The sequence below is a fragment of the Ipomoea triloba genome, chromosome 4 (assembly GCF_003576645.1).
Source record: "Ipomoea triloba cultivar NCNSP0323 chromosome 4, ASM357664v1".
Classification (NCBI taxonomy): domain Eukaryota; kingdom Viridiplantae; phylum Streptophyta; class Magnoliopsida; order Solanales; family Convolvulaceae; genus Ipomoea; species Ipomoea triloba.
The window spans coordinates 2,342,350-2,367,384 of NC_044919.1; the positions used below are offsets into that span (position 1 = coordinate 2,342,350).

The 25,035-nt window shown below is 34.0% G+C and overlaps 3 protein-coding genes and 1 long non-coding RNA gene across 5 annotated transcripts; 3 read left to right on the forward strand and 1 right to left on the reverse strand.

Annotated features, from left to right (window-relative positions):
• The first annotated feature begins 1,002 nt into the window (after nucleotides 1–1,002).
• LOC116017130 lies at nucleotides 1,003–2,422 on the forward strand. Its single transcript, XR_004097841.1, has 2 exons — nucleotides 1,003–1,196; nucleotides 1,959–2,422. It is a non-coding gene; the product is annotated as an uncharacterized LOC116017130 (long non-coding RNA).
• Nucleotides 2,423–2,981: 559 nt separating this feature from the next.
• LOC116017506 (DAR GTPase 2, mitochondrial) lies at nucleotides 2,982–6,619 on the forward strand. Of its 2 annotated transcripts, none has more exons than XM_031258112.1 (8): nucleotides 2,982–3,345; nucleotides 3,978–4,082; nucleotides 4,391–4,468; nucleotides 4,558–4,708; nucleotides 4,793–4,863; nucleotides 5,208–5,304; nucleotides 5,508–5,698; nucleotides 6,230–6,619. In XM_031258112.1, exons 1-8 carry the CDS (start codon nucleotides 3,175–3,177, stop codon nucleotides 6,473–6,475), a joined length of 1,110 nt encoding a protein of 369 aa, XP_031113972.1. In that variant the 5' UTR covers nucleotides 2,982–3,174; the 3' UTR covers nucleotides 6,476–6,619. The 2 variants fall into 2 exon arrangements, with proteins under 2 accessions (XP_031113972.1, XP_031113973.1); XM_031258113.1 differs by having other exon boundaries at nucleotides 3,978–4,076.
• A 3,657-nt stretch (nucleotides 6,620–10,276) lies between these two features.
• On the forward strand, nucleotides 10,277–12,062 carry LOC116017422 (E3 ubiquitin-protein ligase PUB23-like). The gene is made up of 2 exons (XM_031258009.1): nucleotides 10,277–10,739; nucleotides 11,186–12,062. The coding sequence occupies exons 1-2, from the start codon at nucleotides 10,288–10,290 to the stop codon at nucleotides 12,009–12,011; spliced, it is 1,278 nt and encodes a 425-aa protein (XP_031113869.1). The 5' UTR covers nucleotides 10,277–10,287; the 3' UTR covers nucleotides 12,012–12,062.
• A 7,516-nt stretch (nucleotides 12,063–19,578) lies between these two features.
• Nucleotides 19,579–20,883, reverse strand: LOC116017235 (AT-hook motif nuclear-localized protein 23-like). Its single transcript, XM_031257776.1, has one exon. It carries the CDS (start codon nucleotides 20,588–20,590, stop codon nucleotides 19,814–19,816), a length of 777 nt encoding a protein of 258 aa, XP_031113636.1. The 5' UTR covers nucleotides 20,591–20,883; the 3' UTR covers nucleotides 19,579–19,813.
• Between the last annotated feature and the right edge of the window lie 4,152 nt (nucleotides 20,884–25,035).

Here is a 25,035-nt window from a genome sequence, read left to right on the forward strand (position 1 = left end):
TGATGAAACTAGTAACTATTATTCAATGGTGTGCAGATAAGTCCCTTTCTTTATAATAACTCGGAAACTACACATGAAAACTAACCCCATGCAATAGGTTCAGCCGAGAGAATATTAATAAGAATTAAATTTGTAATCGTTAAATACACAAAACATACTTTACTTACTCAATCGCTCTTCTTTAGAGCATCAATATCAGTAGATCTTTAGGGGTTTTTGGAACAATAACATGCCACATGAAAGAGAGAGGAAAAAAATGGTCTGCAAGGAAAGTTTTTGGAACAGTGAATTATCTCACAAATAGAGAGAGAAGGAGAGAAGCGCCTAACAAAAACCATATGCATCCTCTGTTGGCTGTCCTCAATTGCAGCTTTTTGGTTTTCTTTTTATATTTTCCCTTTTTATATTCTTTTATCTATTTCTCCTTTCATATTATATTTCCTAATCACACCTACAAAAACTTATCAAAAACCACAAAGAAAAAAAAAACCCCACTATTAGGGATGTTCTTAGGTACCTCTTGTTTCTTATATGTTTAGTAGCATTGCACATCATGTACGGCGCACTACGTTGCGGATCAGGCGGCGAGTGAACGAGAGAGACAACAATTTTTAATACATTAATGGTTCATTTTTTAAAGGTAAATATTTGAGTATTGAAAGTATATTATATTACCAAATAATGTACATTTTATAAATTAAAATATATGTTTATTCGTGGTCCACAATATAAGTTGCGTATATGAATGAGTAAGTTGTGATAGAGTGAGCTAAATAAATCAAAATTGTGACTAATGATGCCATATTTCGTTTGTTTTGGATAAATCTTATTATTTTTTATGAATAATAGTCCACAAACTATCCAAAAAAACAAACATTTAATAACTCTCACAAAGTTAATATTAAAATATTGTGATTACTAAATCGCGGATTAGACAACATTACTTGTCTTAAAAATGGGTAGACGCAATGCATTTTTCACGTGTTGTCGTGCGGACTGTGTTTTAATATTGTGAATGACTAGTTGTGGAGTTGGCGTTGTGTGAACCAAGCTATTGAAATGGATAAAACCCAGCGTCCCAGAAGACTAAAAGGCCATTCAACGTTAGTTACTATATCGGAGTCCGCTAAACATCGTTCAAATTTCAATCGCTAATTCCCCAAATCTCTTTGTTCTTCCAATCTTATTTCTGTAAGGTAATCTTAAATCTTTTGTTGGTTTTCATTGTGTTTAAGTTTCTGGCTTGGTTTTCACTGCGTTAGTTTCTGCAACGCATAATCTGGTGTTTAAGTTTGATGGGGACTTTTCAAGTTTAAGATTATGTTGTGTGTAAGTTTCAGATCTAGTAGTATAATGGAAACTGAGCCCTACTGTCAATTAAACTAGCTGGTTTCTACTGCCTGGACTCCATTAATGTTCTTAGTTTGCTCTATTAAGTATGTAATTGATTTGAGGAGAAACCCTGGGTTTAACTGGTGTTAATGCTTGATTTGGACACAAATCTTCACATTGGAAGACATGAACCAATAAACCAATCATGCTGTGGCTTATGTTGTCTGTTAACTTTCTACATTTGTCATTAGTACATACATTGTTGTTGGGAAGTTTGCTAAGTGGTGTTTGTATTTGAGGGTGTGCACTAGGTAAACCCCTTGTGATTGTAATCAAGTAATCGGTAAAGTATCACAATGAGGTAAACCTGTCTAGGTTATCCATAACTGATCAGTTCAAATCAAGAATGCCATAAACTGTTTGGCGAAGAATCAAATTTAAAATTTTGTGGTTACCAAGCCAACAGCTCTGACCAACTTGGTTGGGTTGTCCTACCTCACATCTTAGTCACACCTATTCATACAACAATATGCACAAACTAACCCTTCACAAATCTAAGACTTGGTTATATTATATTGTTCGGGTATGATTTTGATATTGAATTAAATGATGTGTTATGTCTCAAGGAATTGTCCTTTGTATGGATAACAAGGAAGTTGGGAAGGAGGTTTCTGAGGAAGCCACAAGGGAGTCACTGATTTCAATATCTCACTCAGTTCCAGCAGGGAAGGAAGGTGCTGCAGCTTCTGGTTTGGATTTGCAGAATGGGGTGAATGGTGTAGGAGATGGTAATGGTGATGATGACAAGTACAGGTCTAAGTTGATTTCAATATCCTTCTCTAACTCACCAGATGCCAAAGTTTAACCTGGACAAGTTTAGGGATGGCTTTGCTAATATAGCCAGTTTCATGTTTTCTGCTATGTTGTTATTTAGTGAGGAAGCAACTATGGTTTCATCTTCTCATATCAAAAGCTTGCTTAATAATTGTATTTTTTTTTTTTGTGTACGCGTGGACGATCAGACCCAGGACGTTTAGTTAAAGATGGATGAGTCCCTTCTACTAAATCAAACTTCCAAATTATTACATTTGATTCCTAAGTATTAATTTTGTGACATCTGATAGAGATTGCCACCTTTAGTCATGCTAATTGCTAACCAAATCTCTGGCAATCATTTTGGCAAAAAATGTAAACTTCCTATCATTCTAGGGTTCTACAAAAGCAAAGTTTAGTAATAATATTGTTTATTTAGATTTAAATTGATGATTATTTATTTATTTATTTATTTTTTGTTGTAGCAAGAGAAAATTTATATTTTTTTTTGGAAAAGAAAATATATATTTTTTGGCAAGTTATTTGTCTGAGATTGGTTGACAAGACTAAAAGTGACAATAAAAACACATTTATACCAACTGAAAAAAAATTGGCGACCAAATATAAAAAATAAATAATGGTTGAAAGGGACCAGAAGTGGCAATACGATCTCAATTTTAGATGGTTCAATTAATTTTACATAAATATTTACCTTCTTACCCGTCTAAAAATAAAAACAGCTCTAATGAAGTAGTCTAGTGAATGAAAGACGTACTTAAAACTTATTTTCAACACTAGAGAGTTCGGGTTTTATTTTTGTCACGAATGTATAATTTAGTGACTTGATGTATCATAAAAAGTCCGGGATGTAATTTGGTGAAGCCACAACGTTATTATCAAAACATAAAATAAAAAACGCAACACAACTACGTTAGTCTGAAACGGTGAAACCTCTGAAGCTCCCGGAGCAACCGAACGCGGGCACCATTCTACCTTTAAAAGCTAGGCAATGTAGTTAAGGAAGTAGCAATGAAGCCATTAATACCTAGTTTAGTTCAAAAGTTAGGCAATGCAGTTAAGGAAGTAGCGAGAAACAAAGGCTCGAGCTGGTGGTACACTCCTCATGTGGCCGCCGCGTCTCATGCCATCGCCGACCGGATTCCACTGGTCGATTTCGTACTCGAAGTCCGAGATGCCAGGGTATGTGCTCCATCCATATTCGCTTTGTTTTTCAATGGGTATTGCTAGGTGTTCGATATAATGCTTAAATGAACTGACTTGCTGGGTGATGCTGCTTCCTAATTGTCTTTTACTATCTGGGTTCTGGGCAGTTTGGCTTAGAGCGTTTATTTATATTGTATAGTGGTTCATGCACTGAACTCAAGTTGGATGGATGATGAAATTAATTGCTTAAATGAGAATATTAGTTTGTGAGCTCAATTATTCTTAAGTGGAGGAGAATGCTCCAAATATATATATTTACACTACATTTACATCAATGGTACTGAGTAAATTAAGTTTGAATGACGAGGAAACCATAGTCACTACACTGGGTAAATCCAGCTTGTGACCTAAGTTATCCATATCTGACCGGCTCAAATCAAGAAGGTCGGAGTTGGACTTGTAAAGTTACTAAGTCAATAGCCTGGCCAACTTGGCTGGATGGTGGGGCAAGTAGGAGAGGCTATAAGTAATGGAAGTGATGGTTCAAAAATGTTTCTGTTAATGTAGAAAAATAGAAGTATGGTGTATGTCATGCTTGGAAGGTTATTAAGAGAACAAGTTGCTTATACCTTCTTTACCATTGGAATCTACTTCCTACCTTTGCTCAGATCCCTTTGTCGTCAAAATACAAACTGCTGAAAAAATGTTCATCTTCTGCGAGGCGAATTATAGTTCTTAACAAGACAGACCTTGCAAATCGCTCAAAGGTGAAGGTAATAAATTTTATTATTCTTCCTCTCTGTATTTCTCCCAATGCGGTTTTTATTTTCTAGAAAGATTGTTGCTTATCAGACTGAACTTTTATTTTTTGGTATGTGATTTTTTATGCTTAGATTTTTTTATGATTTTAATACGAATAGTGCTGCAAGTTCTCATTTGTTGGATGCAGGCATGTTAAAGTATTGCAAAGGATCTTTTGCATCGAACTATTGATATGTTCTAATTTCAATCATTCCAGATTTATTCGTGGGAGATAAATGTGTGCTCACTGCAGACAGTTTATCTTTTCTTTTCTTTATAGAAATGGATGCATTATTTTGAAGAACAGGGGAATGTAGCTTTTGGAGTCAATTCCCATAATAAAGATAACATTAAGGAGGTAAGTAAGGACTACGGAAACCTGAGGAAGCCATTTCGAAATACGCTATATAATAATAGGCATTAATATTTCTCCCTATGTTTTGACAGTTCCTGAATTTTCTGCAAGCCAGAGTAAGAGAACTGATAAATAGTGGGCATTCTGGTCGTACTATAACATTAATGCTTGTTGGCATTCCTAACGTTGGAAAGTCTGCCCTTGCAAACTCGTTGCATCAAGTTGGACGAATTAGTGCAGCAGGTACATCAATTCCTAATAATATATTGCTATAAAATGTTGACCGCTTCTGACATTCTGATACGTATATATTACATTGATTTGAAGAGAAGGGAAAACTAAAGCATGCTACTGTAAGTCCTCAGCCAGGGGAGACTAAAAACATTAGCAGCTTAAAGGTGTAAAATCTTTCCCATTCTTTGGTCTTGATAAGAGTCATCCATTTTGTATTTCAAGATATCTAATAAACTGAACATAAGTTCGTGGAATTTCATATTTTTCTTCTCCTTTGGCATTCAAGTATTCATAGGAACCCAAAACCGAACACCATGGGTCTGGATTCTTAATTTTAATTAGTCACTTTGTGTTTTTGTTTGTTTCCTTAAACTTATGGGCACGAGAATTTAAAGTGCCCCACCTGAAGAATTCTGTTATGCTGGAGCCATTTAATTTTCTCGATGCATTCATTGTTCTTTCTTCTATTGCTCTTTGACAAGCGTGTTTTTCTCGATGTGTAAATCAGATTGCTAGCCATCCTAATATCTATGTGTTGGACACACCTGGTATTTTGCCTCCTGACATTCCTGATGCTGAGCTCTGCTGCAAGCTAGCTTTGACAGGTACCCGCAATGTTACATTGATGACTAGAACATAATTATACTGTCCCAAACAACCAATGTAAAAGAGAAGGGAAACATAAGCAAAAGAATGTACTTAATTGGTGGGAGAAAATTAAGAAATGAAAACGATGTAAGAGATTCATGCATGTAAGCAACAAGCTTTTCCAACAATTTCTCAGATTGGTTTCCCGTTCTCAATCCAGGTGCTATCCAAGACTGCTTGGTTGGGGAAATAGAGCTTGCTTGGTATTTTCTAGCAATCCTTAACCGGAGTGATGAATACAAGAAATGGGCGAAGTTGTGTGCCATTGAGAAAGACATGGTAGCAGCCACTAATGATGGCTTTGACTTGGAGAAAACACAGAAAAGCCAACATTTGACAGATCACACACAGGTATACTATCAATTTTATTCTAGGGCAGCCGCATTAAACACCACAGAAAAAGCAACATTTGACAGATAATTGTTTAGCTTATATTGGTGACTGTATAATCCCCTAGCCTTTTAATCTTTCTTGCACTTGTTTTGTAAATGTCAAATGGAAATTGCTCTGGGGACAATGCCAACCAAGTTGGTCAAACTGTTGGCTTGATAACCACAAGGTTCCAAGTTCAACTCCTAGTTGGAGCGATCTATTTGCCTTCTTGATTTGAGTTGGTTAGCTATAAGCAACTTAGGCTGGTTTACCTCCCTGTGGTCCTTTGCCGGCTAGGGTCATAAGGTGGTGTTTATCAAATGCACACCTTCGGATAGTGATTGCGGGTTTTCTTCTTTACCAAAAAAAAGAGAAGGAATTTGCTCTTAAAAAGAGAAAATATACTATAACCATTTTTGTCCCTTCTAATGAATGACATATTAGGCCAAATTTCAAATTTTCACCAATTAGTTCAATAGCTGGAAATGAAATTTAACAAATTTTGTGCAGGATTTCATCGTAAACAATGTTCGGAAAACTCTCTTTGATGCTATTTCATCTTTCAATGGAAACCTGGATGGTGAAGAAAGCTTGTTACAGCTAATCAAAGCAGAATTTGCAGATTTGAGGAAAGCTTTTTATTTGCCTTCTGAATCAGAAGATGATGTACATAAAGTTGCTGCTAAATTACTCAATCTATATCGTACAGGAAGGCTTGGTCATTACACCTTAGACCCTATTCCAATGAATACTTGAGCAAGACTCTTTATCTTTACATGCATACATTACATATCTCTCTTTTCTGTGTAATAGCTCACAAACTACTCTATCGAGATGGTGTAATTAAGAAACGAACTCGTGCTCTAAGAAGAACCTCAATAGTGAAGTTTTTTTGTTATACTTTTTGTTGCCAAGTGGGAGGAGAAAAGGGGGAAAAAGGGGGAGAATGCTACCGTTTTCGATGGGCAAGGCTAATGCGCAAAACCCAGGGTGGGCCCCACAATAAACCTTCATGCAAGGCAATGAAGGCATACCTTCACTTTCTCTCTCTTTCGCCTCGCAAAAGCTCAACAAAATCACTATTGTGGTGACTCTTAAAGCACGAAAATCATATTATACTCATTCAGGAGGGTGTGATTAATACTTTACATTTTAGTCTTTATAAATAGCTTAAGAATATAAGCACATGGTCCCTATTTGACCTTCATATCTGCCTTCACCTGGGCCGATAATCATGCTATCCTCTAGTCAATTTTCATTTCATAATCAATCTTAATTAATTATTAATGGATTATTAACTCAGTAATTCTCTCTTTCTGCCCTTGACAAAATTCCACTGCCCTTTGATAGTAACATCAACACGTAATTTATTACCACCCCTGGCGTTATGTTCACGCGGTCAAGTAGAAAAAGTAGTACTGTAGAATTACAGTCCATTTGCTAAGAAATAAGAATATAACCTTTTTGTGCTTAATAAACAATTACTCCCTAATATTTTATAAGTCAATCACTTAAAATATCATTTTAAAAAATGTATATAACTAACCCAACACATTTATTAAAAGTGTTAAAAGTTGGACATTACTAAATATTCAGGGGACATTACTAGATATTGTATTTGTGATCTTTTGGTATGAAAATCATGTTCTACTTACTTTATCACTCCTTTCGAGACAATAATAACTAATTTTGATCAGTATATTTTTGTAAAAATCGAACTCATGACCTGATCTATAATTTCATATGATATGCTACAAATATCGTAGTTGTGCAACCACCATGATTGAGAATCTAATTCTAACAGCCAATGTTGATCTTCTGATCCCTCATGGCCACCTACTGTTGATTTCTTCTTTGTTTTTTGGGTGGCAGCACGTTGGTTTCGTGTGACAAGTTTCTAAACTTCAATAGTTCAATCCCAATAGATTCAAAATTATAATAAAGGATAATATTCCTCTTTGTAATATGAACACATATTTATAATTGATCACTTGCTAATATTGTAGCCCATCATCAAAATCTGCAACTTTTTATTTTTTGGGGCCAAATCCATTATATTCTTTTGAAAACTGAAAAGTATGGAATAATCCATTTTCTTCTTTACAAGTCTTATATATCATACTCATCCCGACTTATAAATGTTTTTTAATACCCAAACTAACCCAAAATAAATACTAAAAAAATCAAACACAATCATATTATTATTCAATTTATAATTTTATATATTTGGTCAAAAACAGTATAACAAAAAATGTCAAATATCCGAATAATCATCCAAACGAACTTGACACCAACCCTATTCAAAAACTATACCTGTAATTTAAAAAAAAAAAAATCCAATTGACAACTACTTTTTTTTTTTTTTTTGGCATAATGTGATACCGCTAACCTAAATGTTACAATAACTCATCAAGATATTAACATATTCTTAAACTTAATTGATTTCCCCGTATTTTTGTGAATGTTATATCTTAATTAGTGGCTTATTAACATCTTTTTTTTTTTTTTTTTTTTTNAACATATTCTTAAACTTAATTGATTTCCCCGTATTTTTGTGAATGTTATATCTTAATTAGTGGCTTATTAACATCTTTTTTTTTTTTTTTTTTTTTGGGTGACAAAATCAATGGCATAACTTTTTTTTTTCCAATAATAATAATAATAATGGCAAAACTAAATGGGCCGGGAGGGAGAGAGTCAGAGAGGCAGCTCAACAGACTGCAAGAAATATAAGAAAAAGAGATAAAATAAGGTGTGAAAGAATCGCAGTCGTCGCCGGTGTTATGTAAGCAAAGGTTTGAATATACAAATACACACTACTGCAACTACATTTCTAAGTGTTGAAATGTTCATTTTTCGTATTATTTTATTGTCTCACAATTTCAGTTCATAATTATAATTATAATATCTTCAAAAAATAAATTTATAATTATAATGCAACCCATGCATGTCATACGCAATTTTGGATCTAATCTCTTAAAGTCAACCCCCTGACCGGTCCGCAAGCTTTTATCAGATCACATTTTTCATTAATTGTTATCAACCTTTTACTTTCTCCATATTATTTATATATATACCCAGAAGAATTAAATTCCAAATCCAATGGCACTTCCAATGGGCATATCAAAATTAAAATAGGAAGACCTAGTCAAGAAGGTAAAACTATTAACTTCATAATTACAAGATTTCAAGTTTAATTTTCGCTAGGAGTAATCTATTGGCTTTAGCTTAATTTGACCCAATCAACTACAAGCAACCTATGTTGGTTTACCTTGTAATGTAATCCTTTGTCGACTAGGATCACAAGGCGGGGTTTATTCGGTGCACATTCTTGGGAAGTGGTTGATTCTCGAACTAGAAGATCATGGATTCGATTTTTATCAATATTTTATCGGTTGAACTCGTTGCACAAGGTTCTAATGCAATTTACCTCTCTACTCAGTGCACACTATTAAATAGTGGTTGATTGCATACTTCACTCGTCACAACAAAGAAAAACACAGGAATAATCAATTCTTGTGCTTATTTAGAAGTAGCTTAGTTACCTTTAAAGAAAAAGACATAGGAATATCCCATTCTTGTGATTTGTTTTTTACTTTTTTTTTTGGAAGTATTGGAATTACCATATTTGATCATACATTCATAAAGAGAAATTTTCTCCAGGGCTGTATGGCAATAATGCAGGTGACCTATAGAGTAATTTGGTTCATTTTGTGAGTTGTGGATCGGAGGATATCGGATGGGAGTATTTGAATGTGTTTACTTGTAAATCTTAGTTTGTAATCTTAGCCGATAAAAGATCAGAATGAGGTAAATTAATTTAAGTTTCTCAAAGTTAATGGACTCAACCAAGAAGACCAATAAGACACTCTCACTTGGAATTGAACTTGGAATCTTGTAGTTACAATGTTTCTTGGTATGAGCCGGTTAGCTCTGGACAATTTAAGTTATTTTACCTCATTATGATCGTTTGCTAGTTATGGTCACAATGTAGACTTCATCCAGAATGTACTTTTAGATAACAGCTACGAATTTTTTCGCAAATCGAAGAGTCCAACCATAGTCATTAGTACGTTTTGTATAAGTACAAACACACATACAGTTTGTCGAGATAACATATGAAGTATAAGATTATGACTGAAATAGGTGGTCAAGTAGATGTATCATAGTTACGGTACGCTCCTTAAAGGTTAGGACTTCAATTCTGGATTGATCTATAGGAGCATTGGCTTTTCTGAACAACACTATCAAGTAGTAACCCCAAGTTTTGTTTTGTTGGAAAAGTAAATTAAAAGGGATTTGACTTTTCCAATTGGCTTCCTTGTGGAGTGATGTGAACAGTGCATAAACAGCTATTTTTCATTTAAAAAACTCATCTATAGTTTTGAGGTTTTCATCATATTTCATTTATTGCTTCTTTTATTAGACTTCCACAACCCTCCTAGCCTCCAAACCGGCTAACCACTCACCTCTTAACTCCCAACACCACACATATAAAAATAAAAACCCCTATATATATACACACACACACTTTTCTCTCTACCCCAACCCCAACCCCACCACCCTCCATGGAAAACCGCAACAAAAATCTTCAAGAAACCCAAAACCCATCATCCTCCATGGACTTTCCTTTGCATTTCCGGTGCCCCATTTCCATGGAGGTGATGAAAGATCCGGTCACCATCTCCACCGGCGTCACCTACGAGCGGAAAAACATCGAGACTTGGTTTCACACTTACAACAAGAAGACGTGTCCGGCCACCATGCAAAGCATTGAGAGGTTGGAGATGACCCCCAATCACACGCTCAAGAGGCTTATCCATGCGTGGCGACAATCCAGTCCTTCCTCGTCCTCGTCGTCCAAGCGTGATGAGTTGGTGTCTTTGCTTAGCGCCGTGGAGACTACCCCGTTTAAGGTTAGCTGCTTGAAGAAGCTTAGGACGGTTCTTGAGGTCGGAGATGACGATGTTAAGGATGATTTTAAACGCCTCGGAGGCGTTGAGGTTGTCGTGACTATAATGTAAGAATTTATTTTTTTTTTTTTTTTTTGTCTTGACTTACAAGAAAATCTGCAACCACTATTCCAGAGAGTCTGCAACTAAATAAATCTGGTCTTATAATTTATGGTAAATCAGTTTAAGTTGCTCATAGCTGATTGGTAAGCCCAAAATCTGGTTTCTAAGTTGCTCAGTCCAAACCAAGAAGCACAGAGTAAATATGATTTCTAAGTTATTTATAGCTGATTGGTTCAAATTAGGAAGACACCATGTCTAAGTTGTTCATAGCTTATTGGTTTAAACTAAGAAGCACAAGGTAAATCTGATTTCTTAATTGTTCATAGTTAATTGACTCAAACTAAAAAGTCAATAAGCTGTATTTGCTGTTGAAATAGTAATTTTGTGATTACAAAGTCAACTATTTAGCTAATTTGTTAGTTTTAGCTGATTATCTGATGATGGTATGCAGGCAACAGATTTTGGTAGAGAGTTCGGATTTTGTGGCGTTCAGAGCGTGCGAGGAGGCGGTGGGGGTTCTACACAAGCTGCCATTAATGGAGGAATCCGACTCGGCGATGACGAAGCGCGTGTTATTCACGCCGGAGCTGATAAAATCCATGGCGGTGATGCTCCAGCGCGGCAGCGCGGAGGCTCGATACAGCGCCATAGCCACGTTCCAGAAGCTTTCCCGAGCGGATTCCGATGAATGGAACGCGATGGTGCAGGAACAAGGCATAGAGTTCTTCAAATCCCTCCTGGAAATAATCTCCGACGATTACGCCTCGGCTAAAGCCAGCTCATCGGCGCTGCAGCTCCTGATCGACATCCTGGACGGCTCGAAGCGGGCGCGGCTGAAAGCAACTGAAGCCGGCGGCGTCTGCACGCTCATTGACCTCCTCCCCGACGCCGCCGGCTCCAAATGCGAGAAAATCATGTACCTCCTCAAGCTCCTGTGCGAGAGCGCCGACGGGCGGCTCGCGTTAGCCGAGCACGGGCTGGGGATAGCCGCCGTGTCGAAGAAGATGTTGAATGTGTCCACGGCGGCTACCAAGATCGGCGTGAAAATACTCGCGCTGATCTGCGGGTCCCACCCCGCCGAGAGGGTGCTGGAGGAGATGCTCATGTACGGCGCCGTGAAAAAACTGGTGGCGCTGCTGCACATCGGCGGCGCTTCCTCCACCAAGGATAGGGCGGTCAAGATTTTCAAGATGCATGGGAATACTTGGAAGAGATATCCTTGTTTTCCTTGTGATCTCAAGGATTATTTGGGATTGGGAACAACAAATTCCTGCTAAAATCTCAAATTAAAAAAAATACAAAAACAAAAACAAAAACTGGAGAATTAAAGTAAACACAGTCTTACTGACTATGTAATTATCAGAAAATGAAAAATATGAATTTTTTTAAGACAGAAATGTTACAAACATATTATAGAAAGAAATGATTTTTTTTAAAATACATTTTCAATTCATACTTAATTAGCTTAATAGCTTTAATATAATTTTCATACACATATAAGTTAATTTAACTTGGGAATTAAAATTTTTATTTATGATATCAATAAACATCTTTTACAAAAGGTCAAATTTAAGATCTTATAGTTACTGTATCTAACTTTAAAAACAAGACATGACAATTCAGCCTAAGATCGAAAAGCAACAATTTAAAATGAAATTGGTCTCTAGACAAATTAAATGTATGTCATAATGTTATATCACAAAGAAATTTCCTATCTCATCCTAGGTTAAAAGAGCAATTAATATTCGTGAGATGAAGTCGAGAAAAGCGAATGCATACCATTGACTTAGGATTGCATTAAAAGCTCCTAGTCAAACTATGCTACTTATTAATAAAAACTATACGGTATATATATACTCACACACATACATATATACACGCTTATAATTGAAAAGTTGTTTCATGTTAACTAAAAATGTAAGTTAAAAAAAAAAAAAAAAGAATAGACGAAGCAATAAAAGCTAGAAAGTATTTTATATGTAACATAATTTCAACCATCAATATTGTCTACCGTAAAAACACACCATACACCTTTCGTAGAAGATTCAAAAAATCAAAGGCTAAGGATTTTGCATTTTAGAAAATAAAAAAACAAATAACAATTTTGCATACCAACATATTTAATATTTTTGATATATTTTGTTCTCAATAGATCATGCATGCAGACATGATTTATTGATTAAAATGATCAACGATTAAGCTATAGTTAATTTAAGGAAAAATATTCATGCAATATTAGTATACAAATTTTATATTAGCAATGCAAAGATAGATTAGATAAGTTTCAAAAGGGATGGCTGAGTGTGTGAAAAATAATTTTCGTATAAAAAATTTTATGAATTTAATTTTTGTTAATACACAACAAGATTTTTTTGGAGACAATTTTTGGAAGAGTACTTATATATTTAAATCTTTTTGATTCCCTATATTCCGTCATTAATCCAAACATAGAATTTGGAACGTTGGTTTAACCACAATAAAAGATTGACAGTTGGAGAATATAAAGAGCTTTGATTTTATTGACGTAAGACTTAGTTGGCCGGTGTAACGTTGAAGTAATTAAAGTATTAAACTATGTACGTTATGTCTCTTAATTTTTTTTATTATAATATAATCTGCTGATGATGAAAGCATTACGTAGAAAACATCATAATTCAACTGCTAATTACATAGACAGTTGACCATCCTATATAGTATATTTACAAAATTTAGTAAATAGGTTAAAAAACTAATTTTATGAAGTAAATATTCTTTTTATAGATGGGCTTATTATTGTGAGGATTGGATACGTGTGTTGAGTTCAAGTAAGTTAAGTATTGATCTAAACATTACAATTTATCACATATTCATAGTAACAAACATTTAATTGTGTTTAGTATATAAAAATATCCGTTTACTTAGTACACCATTTAATATATAATAGATATGCATGGTTCCCCTTGATCCTCGTTATTAAAAAAAAAATCATAAAAACTGTTCATAAGTAATCAATTTCGATGATACATGTGTAATAATGTTTATAGAAAAACGCAAGAAATTGAATCTTCTAAGATGATGAGTTAGACTATCTTATAGTCTTTATTTCAAGATGAGTTAATTCATTCGGATTTTTTACAATAAACTTGGGTCAATCTTAACAGAACTATTACTCTTGTGGCTAACCTCATTGGACCGAACCCAACCATGAATCCATGATCACTTTGTTACGTCGTAATCATCGCATCCATTATACATAAATGTCTCTTTCAATTTTATTTGTTGAAAAGAGTGATCAATTTAATGAAGCATAATCATCATATATATTTGAATGTAACAGTTTCTATTTTCATCAATATTTTATTAATTAAATCTGTCCTATAAAATTTTCTTAGGACGTTTTACCTCTTATATATAGTTGACGAACTATTATATAAAGAGTAAAATTTACCCAATACAAATCTTCAAATATTTTTTATGAATTTTTTGCCACTCGAAAAAAAATGATAGAATTTAACAATCAGCATATATAGGGTCAGAATCAAGGGTCACACTTGTGTGAGACCGTCTCACGGATCCTTATTCGTGAGACGGGTCGGGTTGGGTCAAAGCACCATGCAAATGTCATACTTATATGTGCAAATTTCACACTTATATGCTCAAATATAACACTAATCAAAAATACAATTTTTGTTACTTATAAGAGAAAAAGTAATACATTTTTCATAATAAGTAATGTTGACAAGTGCCTCTCACTTATAAGGGCAAATATAATACTTTTGAGGAAAAATGTAATACTTTTAAATCGAAATGTAAAAGTATTGTATTTTCCCTTAAAAGTTTATCCTAATAAGTAACAAAAATTTTATTTCTGATTAGTATTACATTTGAGCATATAAGTATGACATTTGTGTATATAAGTGTTACATTTGCATCTTGACCCGACCCGACCCGTCTCATGGTGAGACGGTCTCACACAAGTTTTTGCCCAGAATCAATGGTTGGTTTGATGTTATCCATCTAGTTATATTTATTTATATTATTTATTTGCAAGTGAAGTCTGGCTTCTGAAATTGACATTAATCATATTATAATTTCAGTTTATCTTTAAAAAAAATATAGTTTTTGGGAAATTGTTAAAATATATTAGAAGTAGAAGTTAGCTATAGCTATCATGATGATGATGATTTGATAGTACTCCCCCCAAAAAAAAAAAAAAAATTGAAGTCAACCGAATATTAGTTAAACTGGTAAGAAATCAAGCTTATTACTATTTACTAATCGAATTAATTACATACTTAAAATTATTAAAACTCCAATATCTTAATGGTTTACCCACTGAGTCAACTGATGTAAAATAAAAAATTAGAAATTACACTTTTAATCTTTTATAGGACAAGTGCAAATTTTAGTCATTAATTATCCTGAGTTGTAATTTTAGTCTTACAAAAATGATTATTTTTATCTTTCAAAAATATATAGTAGAGACCAATAACAATGCCATATTTTGTGACTCCAACAAAAATCTTCAACCCTCATCTTGATAAGAACAAGGATGTTGTATATCTGCCCGCATGAACACTTTAACGGGTCATATAGGTGAAGTTTGGAAGCAAAAATTAGGGATCGAGTCTCACTAGCGGCAATATTGGATAACCTCTCAAAGTGAGGGGCTCATTGTGCACAGTAAGCAAATGTTTAACATTTGTGTTCAATTGAGTTACCATGATTTACATCTTTCGAGATGCTTTGCCCCACCTTGTTGTCAACTAAGAACTAAAAGTGCTACTTTTACAAATTGTTATTTTGGTATTTTGAATTATCAAAATAGTCAATTAAAAAATAAAATTGTAACACATGATAGTTAGAGACTAAATTTATATATACTTGATCTAATATAAGGACAAAATATGTAATTATTCCTCTTTTTTATTTTTATTTTTGTTTTAGTGCATACAACAAAATCTACTGAAATAATAAAGAAAATTACAATCATATTCTTATGGAGGACACATGCCATGATGTTTTTAAATAACTATAGAAAGTGCTTTGCTTTATGGAAAAGTGCGTAGTCGTTGTTTGAATTTGTATTTTGAGTGAAGTCTGTTGTATAATCTCAGTCAGCAAATAATTTTGTTTTCATTTTGGAGAAATCAGTTAACCAATATTAATGAGGTAAAACAATTTAGTTTGTTCATTGCTAATCACTTTAAACTAATTAACCAATAGACATTACCGTAAATAGTTAAACTTAAAATCTTATGATTATTAAACTAATTTTTTGATATATTTTAAATTGGGGTTATCCAATACTAGCAAGTTTTTGATGCCACGGGAAGATTCTATCCTAAAAATTAGATTAGTCAACAAATTGAGGGTTTTGTTGGTTTATCGAAAAGGGTAGAAAAGTGTAAGGATGTCTTAATTACCTTTACCATACGACTTGGGATTATTGGCCAACTGCCGCATTTAAAGACCACAAAACATTAATTGCCATTTTGGCCGAGTCTTGTCTTGACTATTATATACATATACGTTAATACCGTGTTCTTTCCCCCCATTTTTTTTTCTCCTTCAAATAATTGAATGATATTCTTGGTCAACAAAGTATATATAGATTACTTACGTCGTAAGTAACACGACAAAAAGTTATACAAGTATGAGCAAAGATATCCGATATAAAAAGTAACCTCAATCAAGTTGATTTGGTAGTTGACTTAGAGAGTGTTTGGTAAATAGTTGTTAACTGATTAGGTTAGTGTGCTTGACTAGTTGATAAATTAGCTGATTGTAGAAAGATGTTTGGTAAATTATCTGATAGTTGATTACATGCCAAATGACTTTTTCAAAAAACTTATTGAAAAAAACTGTTTTAAGCAGATTTTTAAATTTTAGCATTTTAGAACAATAAGTTATTATAAAAAGCACATTAATCAAGCAATTATATTGGTTGTTTAACCAATTCAAACAACTAATGCTGGTCAAATAATCGAAAATTGAATGATAAGTTAACTATGTTACCAAACGGAATTTTAATTTTAATTTTTTTTTTTTAATTTGGCCTTCGATTAGTGATTACGAGTTTTCTCGTAATATAAATTGATGTAAAAATTAACACCAATTGAGTTAGTTTGTATTGACTTAGCTTCCTCGATTCCTCTTTGGATATTAACTATGAACTTCCTCGTAATATAAAAAATTTGGAGAAAAAAAAAAGAGAAAAAAAAAGGAGGACTGCAGGATCGTAAGCCCCGTTCAGTTAGTCCAGAGGGACCACGTAAATAACTGTTGAATCAGCCAACGCACTTCCGGCCAGGGCCCATTGGGCTCCGAACACGTCTCAGCCCATCTCGCAAGGAGAAAGGACCCCAGCCAGTGAAGTGAACCCGTTTCCGGGCCTGCATCTCTGCAGAAACGGCCCGGGGACTTTCCTGGGCCTGGACAATCCATAACGGAAAGGCCCAACCCACTCACGCCGTCCTACGGTCGAGTTACACCATTATTACGTTCCTTCATATATAACTATTGATTCTTTCGGTTAAATACTCAATGTGGGACAACCTCGTTTAAGACTTTTGGGACTTTTATTTCGCAATCACTATTATTTACAAGTGTCATTCATAGTTACCAATGTACAAAGAATGCGAGCGATCTGGTTTTTCGGAAAATTTAAGGTAAAACTTGTATGCATATATAGACACAGATGGACACATAAATACATATGATTTATACATATCTGAGTTGGTGAATCAAGAATTCAAGAATCAATTCAGATAGAGTTCATCATCCATCAAATCGAACAAAAATGCAGGCCATAAGGGAGAAGATGGATGACGTTCACGCCATGCGGAAGGCCAAACCAGAGTTAAAGGAGGAAGAAAAGGTAATATAATATAAGCAATATGAATAATAATAATAATCCATTTTTAATTAAGCATTTAATAATTAATTAATTAAATGCATGATAAAGCATTAATTAATTAATGTGGGAATAGGCAGAGAAAGGGAGAGTGAAAGTGGTTCATAAGATACGGCTGGCAAAAGAGGCAAAAGCAGGGATGGTTCTGCATGCCAACAAGGCTAAGGAGAAGCTGGCTGCCTATGATAATGATCATGATTTGCATCCTATTGCCTACCTCCAACCCTGATCACGAGGGATGGACGATCTCATCTGTGACACATCCCGCTATTTACGTTCTCTCACCAGAATTCTGGGTAGTATTGCTGGGTTCTCGGGATTAGGGTGACAATGTACACTACTTGTATCTTAGGTTTCTGAAATATGTATGTGTGTGTTGGTTTTAGTTAACATACATGTTAATTGTGTTATGGTTTTTATATATATATCATTATTTTGATCTGAATAAAATGAACATGCAGCAGTATTGCTGGGAGATCAGATCACCTGACCTGAATGCACAATATATATGTGTATTATGTATAATGCATATAGACTTATGATAACCGGTTTTGTTCTTTTGTGTTACGTTTGATATAATCTAAGTTTATTAATTAGGTTGCATATCATATCACCTGGAGTTTTTACAACTAGGGACATCTCTAATCGAGTTGGTCCAGTAATTTGTTTGATAACTATAAAGTTTCAAGTTTAACGTACTCTTTATGAGAGCTGTCTATTAGGCATTCTTGCTCGACCTAACTGTCCTTTACCGGCTAGGGTTATAAGATGGGTTTCACCTTACCCGAGCGCGGTTGTGAGCTTTTCAATAAACTGTACTGTTTGTTATTTCATGCATTATTCGTTGGGGGTTAATATGTTACAATGCTGCAATGCAATGTTACAATGGAAGGGTGACAAAATGTGCATGAGAGAAATGAAGAAGATAGAATTGAAAGGATTAACTATGCATTTGTATATACACACACAGTCATATATATGTGTGTATGTTCACTTAAAGATTTGAAGTATATATACTCTTAATTAGTGACTGGTTTCTTTCATCAACCAAAAAAAAAAGGTTAATTATTACATAATATATATTTGTAGCTAGGGATTTTGAATATATATATTTGTAAGTTAGCTAGGCATTATATTCACAAGCTGGTATGCTAAACCAATATCATTTTCATTCTCGATCATCATAAAATGTAAAGCATTTGATTTATACACAAGAACCCTGTTTCGTGACTCTACAGTAAATGATTGCAACGATAAGGTAATTAATTAAATCAACCTAACTAGCCTGCTCACAATAACTTACCCTAACCCGCCTTGTGCACTTTCCTTCAATACCTTCTTAATTCTTATGAATGCATGTATCATATGTATACATTGGCATAAGATAAGATAATACGTGCATGGTTTTCCCTTCAAATTCTACTAATAATAATTTAAACCAACAAAAAATTGCAACCATAATTGATAGGTATTAATTAAGACTTAATGAAAATTAGAATGTTTAACTAATCAAACTCCCCACCCCCCCCCCTCCACTACCCAAAAATGACATCAAGCAAGAGTTTGATTTGGTTTTCTTATCAATAATATAATCCATCCATAGATTATATTGGGTTCTTAATTAATTTAATAATACATGTGCTATACCACTTGCTAGATCACATAAGATCTATCTTTTGATGCCATTTAATTTCATTATATTATCCTTAATTAATTAAAGTAATACTTCTTTTAATGCATTTCCATTTTCAATTACACCTACCTAGCTCACTAGCTAGACAAGTTATGCATGATTCCAAGGAGAAATAACAAGTTGTAATTGTATATGTATATAATATATATATACACACACATATACATACATATGATATATCCAAGATAGCAGCTAGCTAGCCAGTTGATATAAAATAATGGTAGGACTACTTATAAAGAATAGAAATACTATGTAATTTAACAATAAGTTGCATTATGCCTCCAACCAAAATTCAATGAGAAGATTAAAGATAAGAGGAAAAGGAAAATCATTTTGACAAATTGTAATTAGGTCACAAAAGAGATTAAGTAAACAAATGTACAAGCTATGATGATGAAGATGACAAATTAACCATGCATGTTTCACATATCGATTCTGAATGATGATGATCACAGAGTGCACATTCGAGTAGCAGCAGTAGTCTGACCTAGTTAGTACTGACCCCGAGATGCTGGATTTCCAGCCCATCCCCCGGGGCTCTCCATGGGGAGCTGGCCGTTTGGGAGGTTGAAGAAAGGAAGCCCTAGAGAGGGGTCCGGGAAGGCTCCGCCACCGTCGGACGGTTCGGACTGCGGCGGTTGCATCTGGAGCGCCGCGGCGGCCGCCTCGTCGTCGTCGAGCGGGAGGCGCTCGTACGCCACGTTGGTGAAGGAGGCGGCGATGACGATGACCGGCCCGGACGCCATCAACGGCCCCACCACGTTCCCTCCCACCACCTGCCCTTGGCTCCCGGCGAGGTAAATCGTCAAGCTGGTGGCCCCCGGCGGCGCCGGTGGCGGCAGAAACGACCCCGACAGCGACAGTATCTCGAACCGCCCCTGCAGCGTCACGACGGCGCCCGCCGCCGACGGCTGCCGGAGCGTCACGTTGTTCACCGTCCCATTCCCGCTCAAAACACAAATCCCTCTCTGCCGCTTCCGCGCATAATTCGCAACCGACTCGAAAACATCGCACCCATTACTCACCTCCAAAATATGCGCCCGGAGAGCGTTCGCACTTTCCCGCGTAATAATCACCGGCGGTTTCGGCTTATTCTTCGACCCCGCCGGCCGCCCTCTCGGCCGTCGAGCCACCACATCACCCAACACCCCTCCGCCGCCTCCACTCTCGCCGGAAAAAGGGTTCCGGCTGCTCTCATCCTCCGTCTCTGGCCGCCCTTGAAGCTGAGAAACAAAACGGGACGCTGAACCTAAGTCTAACCCCGCCATATACACTCTCCAACAACAATTAACAACACCCAAAAGTAGTGAACAGAAAACAAAGAAAAATAAACAACTAAAAATGATTAAGAAATTCCCAACCCAAAAAAAAAACAGTAAAATATTTAGTAGGAAATTATTTTTATAAAAATATTAAAGAAATCTTAGAAGAACTATCAAGCAAGAACTGTAGCAGAAGATCAGCTCAAACCCAAACCCTAGATCGAATGGAAACCAGTAGGGCATCAAGTAGAGAGAAAGGAAAGGGCAAACATAGAGAGAGAAAGAAAGAGTGAGAGAAGTTGACAGGTGCAGCCATTATTTTACCAACCCAAAAAGCATAAATAATAATAAGACACAATAATCTCAGCTAAATTAGTCAGATTATTGACTTAATAATCACAAAATTATAAATTTTAACTTCAGGCAGAAGTAGCAGATCAGCTATGGATAACTTAGGTTAGTTTACTCATTGTGTACTTTGTCAGCTAAATAGGGTGATTTACATAAAATGATAAAAATAATTGCTGTGAGTTTTTTCTCTGTCACCTAAAAAAGTATAAATAATATTTAAAAATAAATAATTATAGAATATGGTTCGCACAATGTGATTAAGAAATGAAGATGGTATTGTTTAATGTTTGGGGTTTTTTAAGAATAATTTTAAGGTATGAGTGGAAGAAAACGACAAAGAGAGGTTAAGTATCTATAGGGTCAGTGTACATTAAAATACTGCATTAGTCGTAATGACCTAACATGGGAAAGACTAATTAACGGTACAGGACATAATGATAATTGCTTGATAATTATATGTGCTTTCATCATTTCATCATATCATAGATAGAATATAGATAAATTTTATGATAATCAAGGAATAAAATAGAAAATGAATACTATTACTCCGTATATTGTTTAATTTATAAAAAACAATGCATTAGGAATAATATTACATAGTTTAATTAGCTAACTTAAAAAGTAAACTATGGAGCATGATTCTAGTATCAAAATGTCATAAGTTCAATTATTGTTAACGTTTTATTGGTTAAACTCGTCACACATGGTCTTTCTAGTGCGATTTACCTCTTATGTATAATTTGCAGACTATTACACATGGACAAGTTTATGTTGTGCACCTTTTTCATATAGTGGTTGCGTATTTTCCTCATCATTAATCAATAAATAAATAAGATAATTGTTGGATTTTGAACTCAATGTGTTAGAATTGATAGACGATTCCACTTTGAACTCTTCTTGGTTCCTTATCAAGCACCAGACAATAGCTCAAGTAGTGATTGGATTTTCCTCGTCATCCAAAAATAAATAAATAAGATAATTATTGGATTCGAGATGCAGAATTGCAGTCACAAAGAGTTAAACCCGCAACCTACAACAACATCGAAATTACTTGTACACTTATAATACTATACTAGTTATACACTTGTACACAATTACACATTCACATATATTGAAGGGTTTAAAAAGGATATATATACCATACCCTCTACAAGATTTTGTTTGCTATTTGAATTGCATACTTGTACACTTGTATGTAGTGGTAACTTTTATTATATATAGTCTTGAAAGAATAAATTGCTATGAAAGTTTGTGTTTTGGTTAAATTTTTGTGCATGTTTTCGATTACGAAGTAGTGTTTTTTAACTTTCAAGTACGTAAGTTTGAATAATAATATCATCAATTAATGGGAAATGACATTTTTAATCATTAAATTATATTTGTGGTGTATAATTGATCTTTAAATTATTTAGTGTAAAGTTAATATATCAATTTTCGTAAAAGTAATTTTTTTCATCCCGTTTGGATATGATGAAAATATTTAATACTGTTTATCAAAAAAAAAAAAAAAAAAAAAGGAGTTAACTTATTGCCTTCAATCTAAATTCAATTCTAAATAGAGTTGTGCAAAGTTTTTATAAAGGAAAAAAGTTATGCAAATGACTAAAAAGATTCTATCAAATTAGGGTTTATGTATTTTTCCGTTAACATTTTCTGTTTGATAAGACTAAATATGCAACTTTCGCAAAAATTAATGTAGTTTTCATTAACAATTTCTATATGACAAAACTAAATATGCAACTTTCAATCTATGAGCCAATACTACTATTGATTGATATCAATTCAATATTATTGCCTACATTGAAGCTTAAACCCACCCTTTTTATATTGGAATGCAACTGAGTGCTACTAAACCACAAAATCTATCCGTCCTTCCTAATTATTTGTTTGGTGATAAAACGGTAAATTAGTGGAGATGTCACGTGAAGGAGTGCAAAGTCAAATGAAGGCTTTCGTTGTTGGAGCTGTTGGCCACGAGGCGGCAGTCACTTTCACTTTAATTAATTAATTAATTAATTATTTATTTATTTATTTTATTATTATTATTATTATTATTATTATTATTATTAATTTGAAACACTTGATTTATTCTTTAAAAAAAAACAAAAGAAATGGTCAAAACCTTAAATTGACCGCAAAAAGACAGGATGAGGTCCCCTCCACGTGCCCTCACCCGCTCCCCTCTTTTTATTTTTACTATGCCCATTTGTCCACCTCCCCCAACCCCGCAACGCATTGAAATTTTCTTATTTTTAATTATTTACTTATTTAATTTACTAAATAAAATAAAATTTGTAAAAATTACACTCTAAATAAAATCCGTATTGTAATCTAATGACCACGAAACGCTTATCGATTAGGAATTATCATATCCCTACAACTATTTACTTCTTAACATATAGTAAAAATCTTCTTTTTTTTTTCTTTTTTTTTTTTGTTTTAATTACATAAACCTAATTGCATAAGTAGTTGCATGTACAACTAATTAGTTTGTATAGCCATTATTATTTATTAGCTTACCTGTAATATGACATATCAAGTAAATATATTTCTGCACGAGTAGTTCAGTTGATTCTTGAATGATAAATTGAAGGCAAAAATACAAGATCAAGTTTTGACAACTGCAGTGTAGGAGTTGCACTCAATGTGGTGGGCTCTTTGTGAATATCAAATATTAGTCCTCTCATAGTCTCACTATGGACCATGAGCCATCGTGATTTACCCTTCACTAACCTATTGACTAGGATAAAAAGCGAGGGAATTTCGCCTTTTGTGAGGAAGCGAAGCTATTTCCGATGTAATACTTGCGTTCTCTAATTGCATTCCAAAGATATAGCAATGAGAACCTCTACTCATTAATCATTATATTCATTAATTGCACCAAAGGTTGGCACTCTCGTACATTAACTATTAGTGTTTTAGTTAAATTTCATCACAATTATATTCTTCTTTTTCTTATTTATTAAAATGCCATTATTATATGATTGGAAATGATTAACTTTATGATTTATCGACAAATACACTATATACTATTAAATCTAGCACTATATTGTATTAAAATTACATTTTTAAAGTTAAATAAATTATCAGAATGTCTTCTTCTTTTTTTTTTTTTCCAAATTACATTATATCTATCTATAAATCTTTTAAGATCAGACCTAAAGCCCCCCCCCCACCCACCCACCCCCCCCCCACACACACAAACTAAGACCTAGAGATGGCTTTTTGACGTACTATAGATATATTATCTAAATTCTACTTTATTAATTCGAGTCAAACCTTAAAAATTATTCCTAAAAAAAATCCCAGCTAATACAATGGAATGTTTCAAAATTATATATGTTCTAAGAGCTAGTCTGCATTTCTTATTCATGGTGTTCTTGTCTTATTAATTCGTGATAAGATTGGTTAATTCACAAATAATTAATAAAAATTATATATGAAAGATTATGACGCTTCATTTCAAAATAACAATAAAATACCTAAAAGTTAAATAACTACAGATTTTAGTGTTTTACTTGAAAATATGTTGCTAAATTAGATACTTACATATTGCAATAATTTATCTACAGATTTTTTCGTAGATAAATTTGATTTTTCTCGTTGTGCATTATGTTTATCACACAAAATAGTATGATAAAATTGAAAGATGCATTCGGTTTCAATTAAAAGTGTAAGCTAATAATTAAACAATACATTAGCTTATAACTTTTCGTCTCCATTCGACTATAATATTAAATTAAATGATACTTTTCAATTCAACTAAAAGGCTAAAATGATAATTCGATTATATATTTATATTTTATATTACAAAGTACAAAATGATTGAAACAAGTACCATTTCTATGCTCTATGAACAAACTTGAGATGGATAACTCTGCCGTTGAAAAAAAAATTAGTACGTACAAATTCTCCAAAACTGTTGAGCTTCGTCATATAAGCAGTTGAACCTGGAAAACTTCCTCAAAGAAATTTTCTTTTGTCGGTAAAGCTTTCAGTTGCTATTTTATTCGAATGTATATTTTAAGTGAAATATATCTTGTGACTTTGATCAGCAAATAATATAAAGAATTGACTGGTTCAAATCGAGTGTTGTATTT

Excerpts from the sequence above, each read along its gene's own strand:
- LOC116017235 (XM_031257776.1), bottom strand. The coding sequence starts at position 20,590 with ATGGCGGGGTTAGACTTAGGTTCAGCGTCCCGTTTTGTTTCTCAGCTT.
- LOC116017506 (XM_031258112.1), top strand. The coding sequence starts at position 3,175 with ATGAAGCCATTAATACCTAGTTTAGTTCAAAAGTTAGGCAATGCAGTT. Across the intron at positions 4,083-4,390 it reads CAAATCGCTCAAAGGTGAAG|AAATGGATGCATTATTTTGA; the intron begins GTAATAAATTTT and ends TTTTCTTTATAG. Across the intron at positions 5,305-5,507 it reads CTGCAAGCTAGCTTTGACAG|GTGCTATCCAAGACTGCTTG; the intron begins GTACCCGCAATG and ends TTCTCAATCCAG.
- LOC116017422 (XM_031258009.1), top strand. The coding sequence starts at position 10,288 with ATGGAAAACCGCAACAAAAATCTTCAAGAAACCCAAAACCCATCATCC. Across the intron at positions 10,740-11,185 it reads GAGGTTGTCGTGACTATAAT|GCAACAGATTTTGGTAGAGA; the intron begins GTAAGAATTTAT and ends GATGGTATGCAG.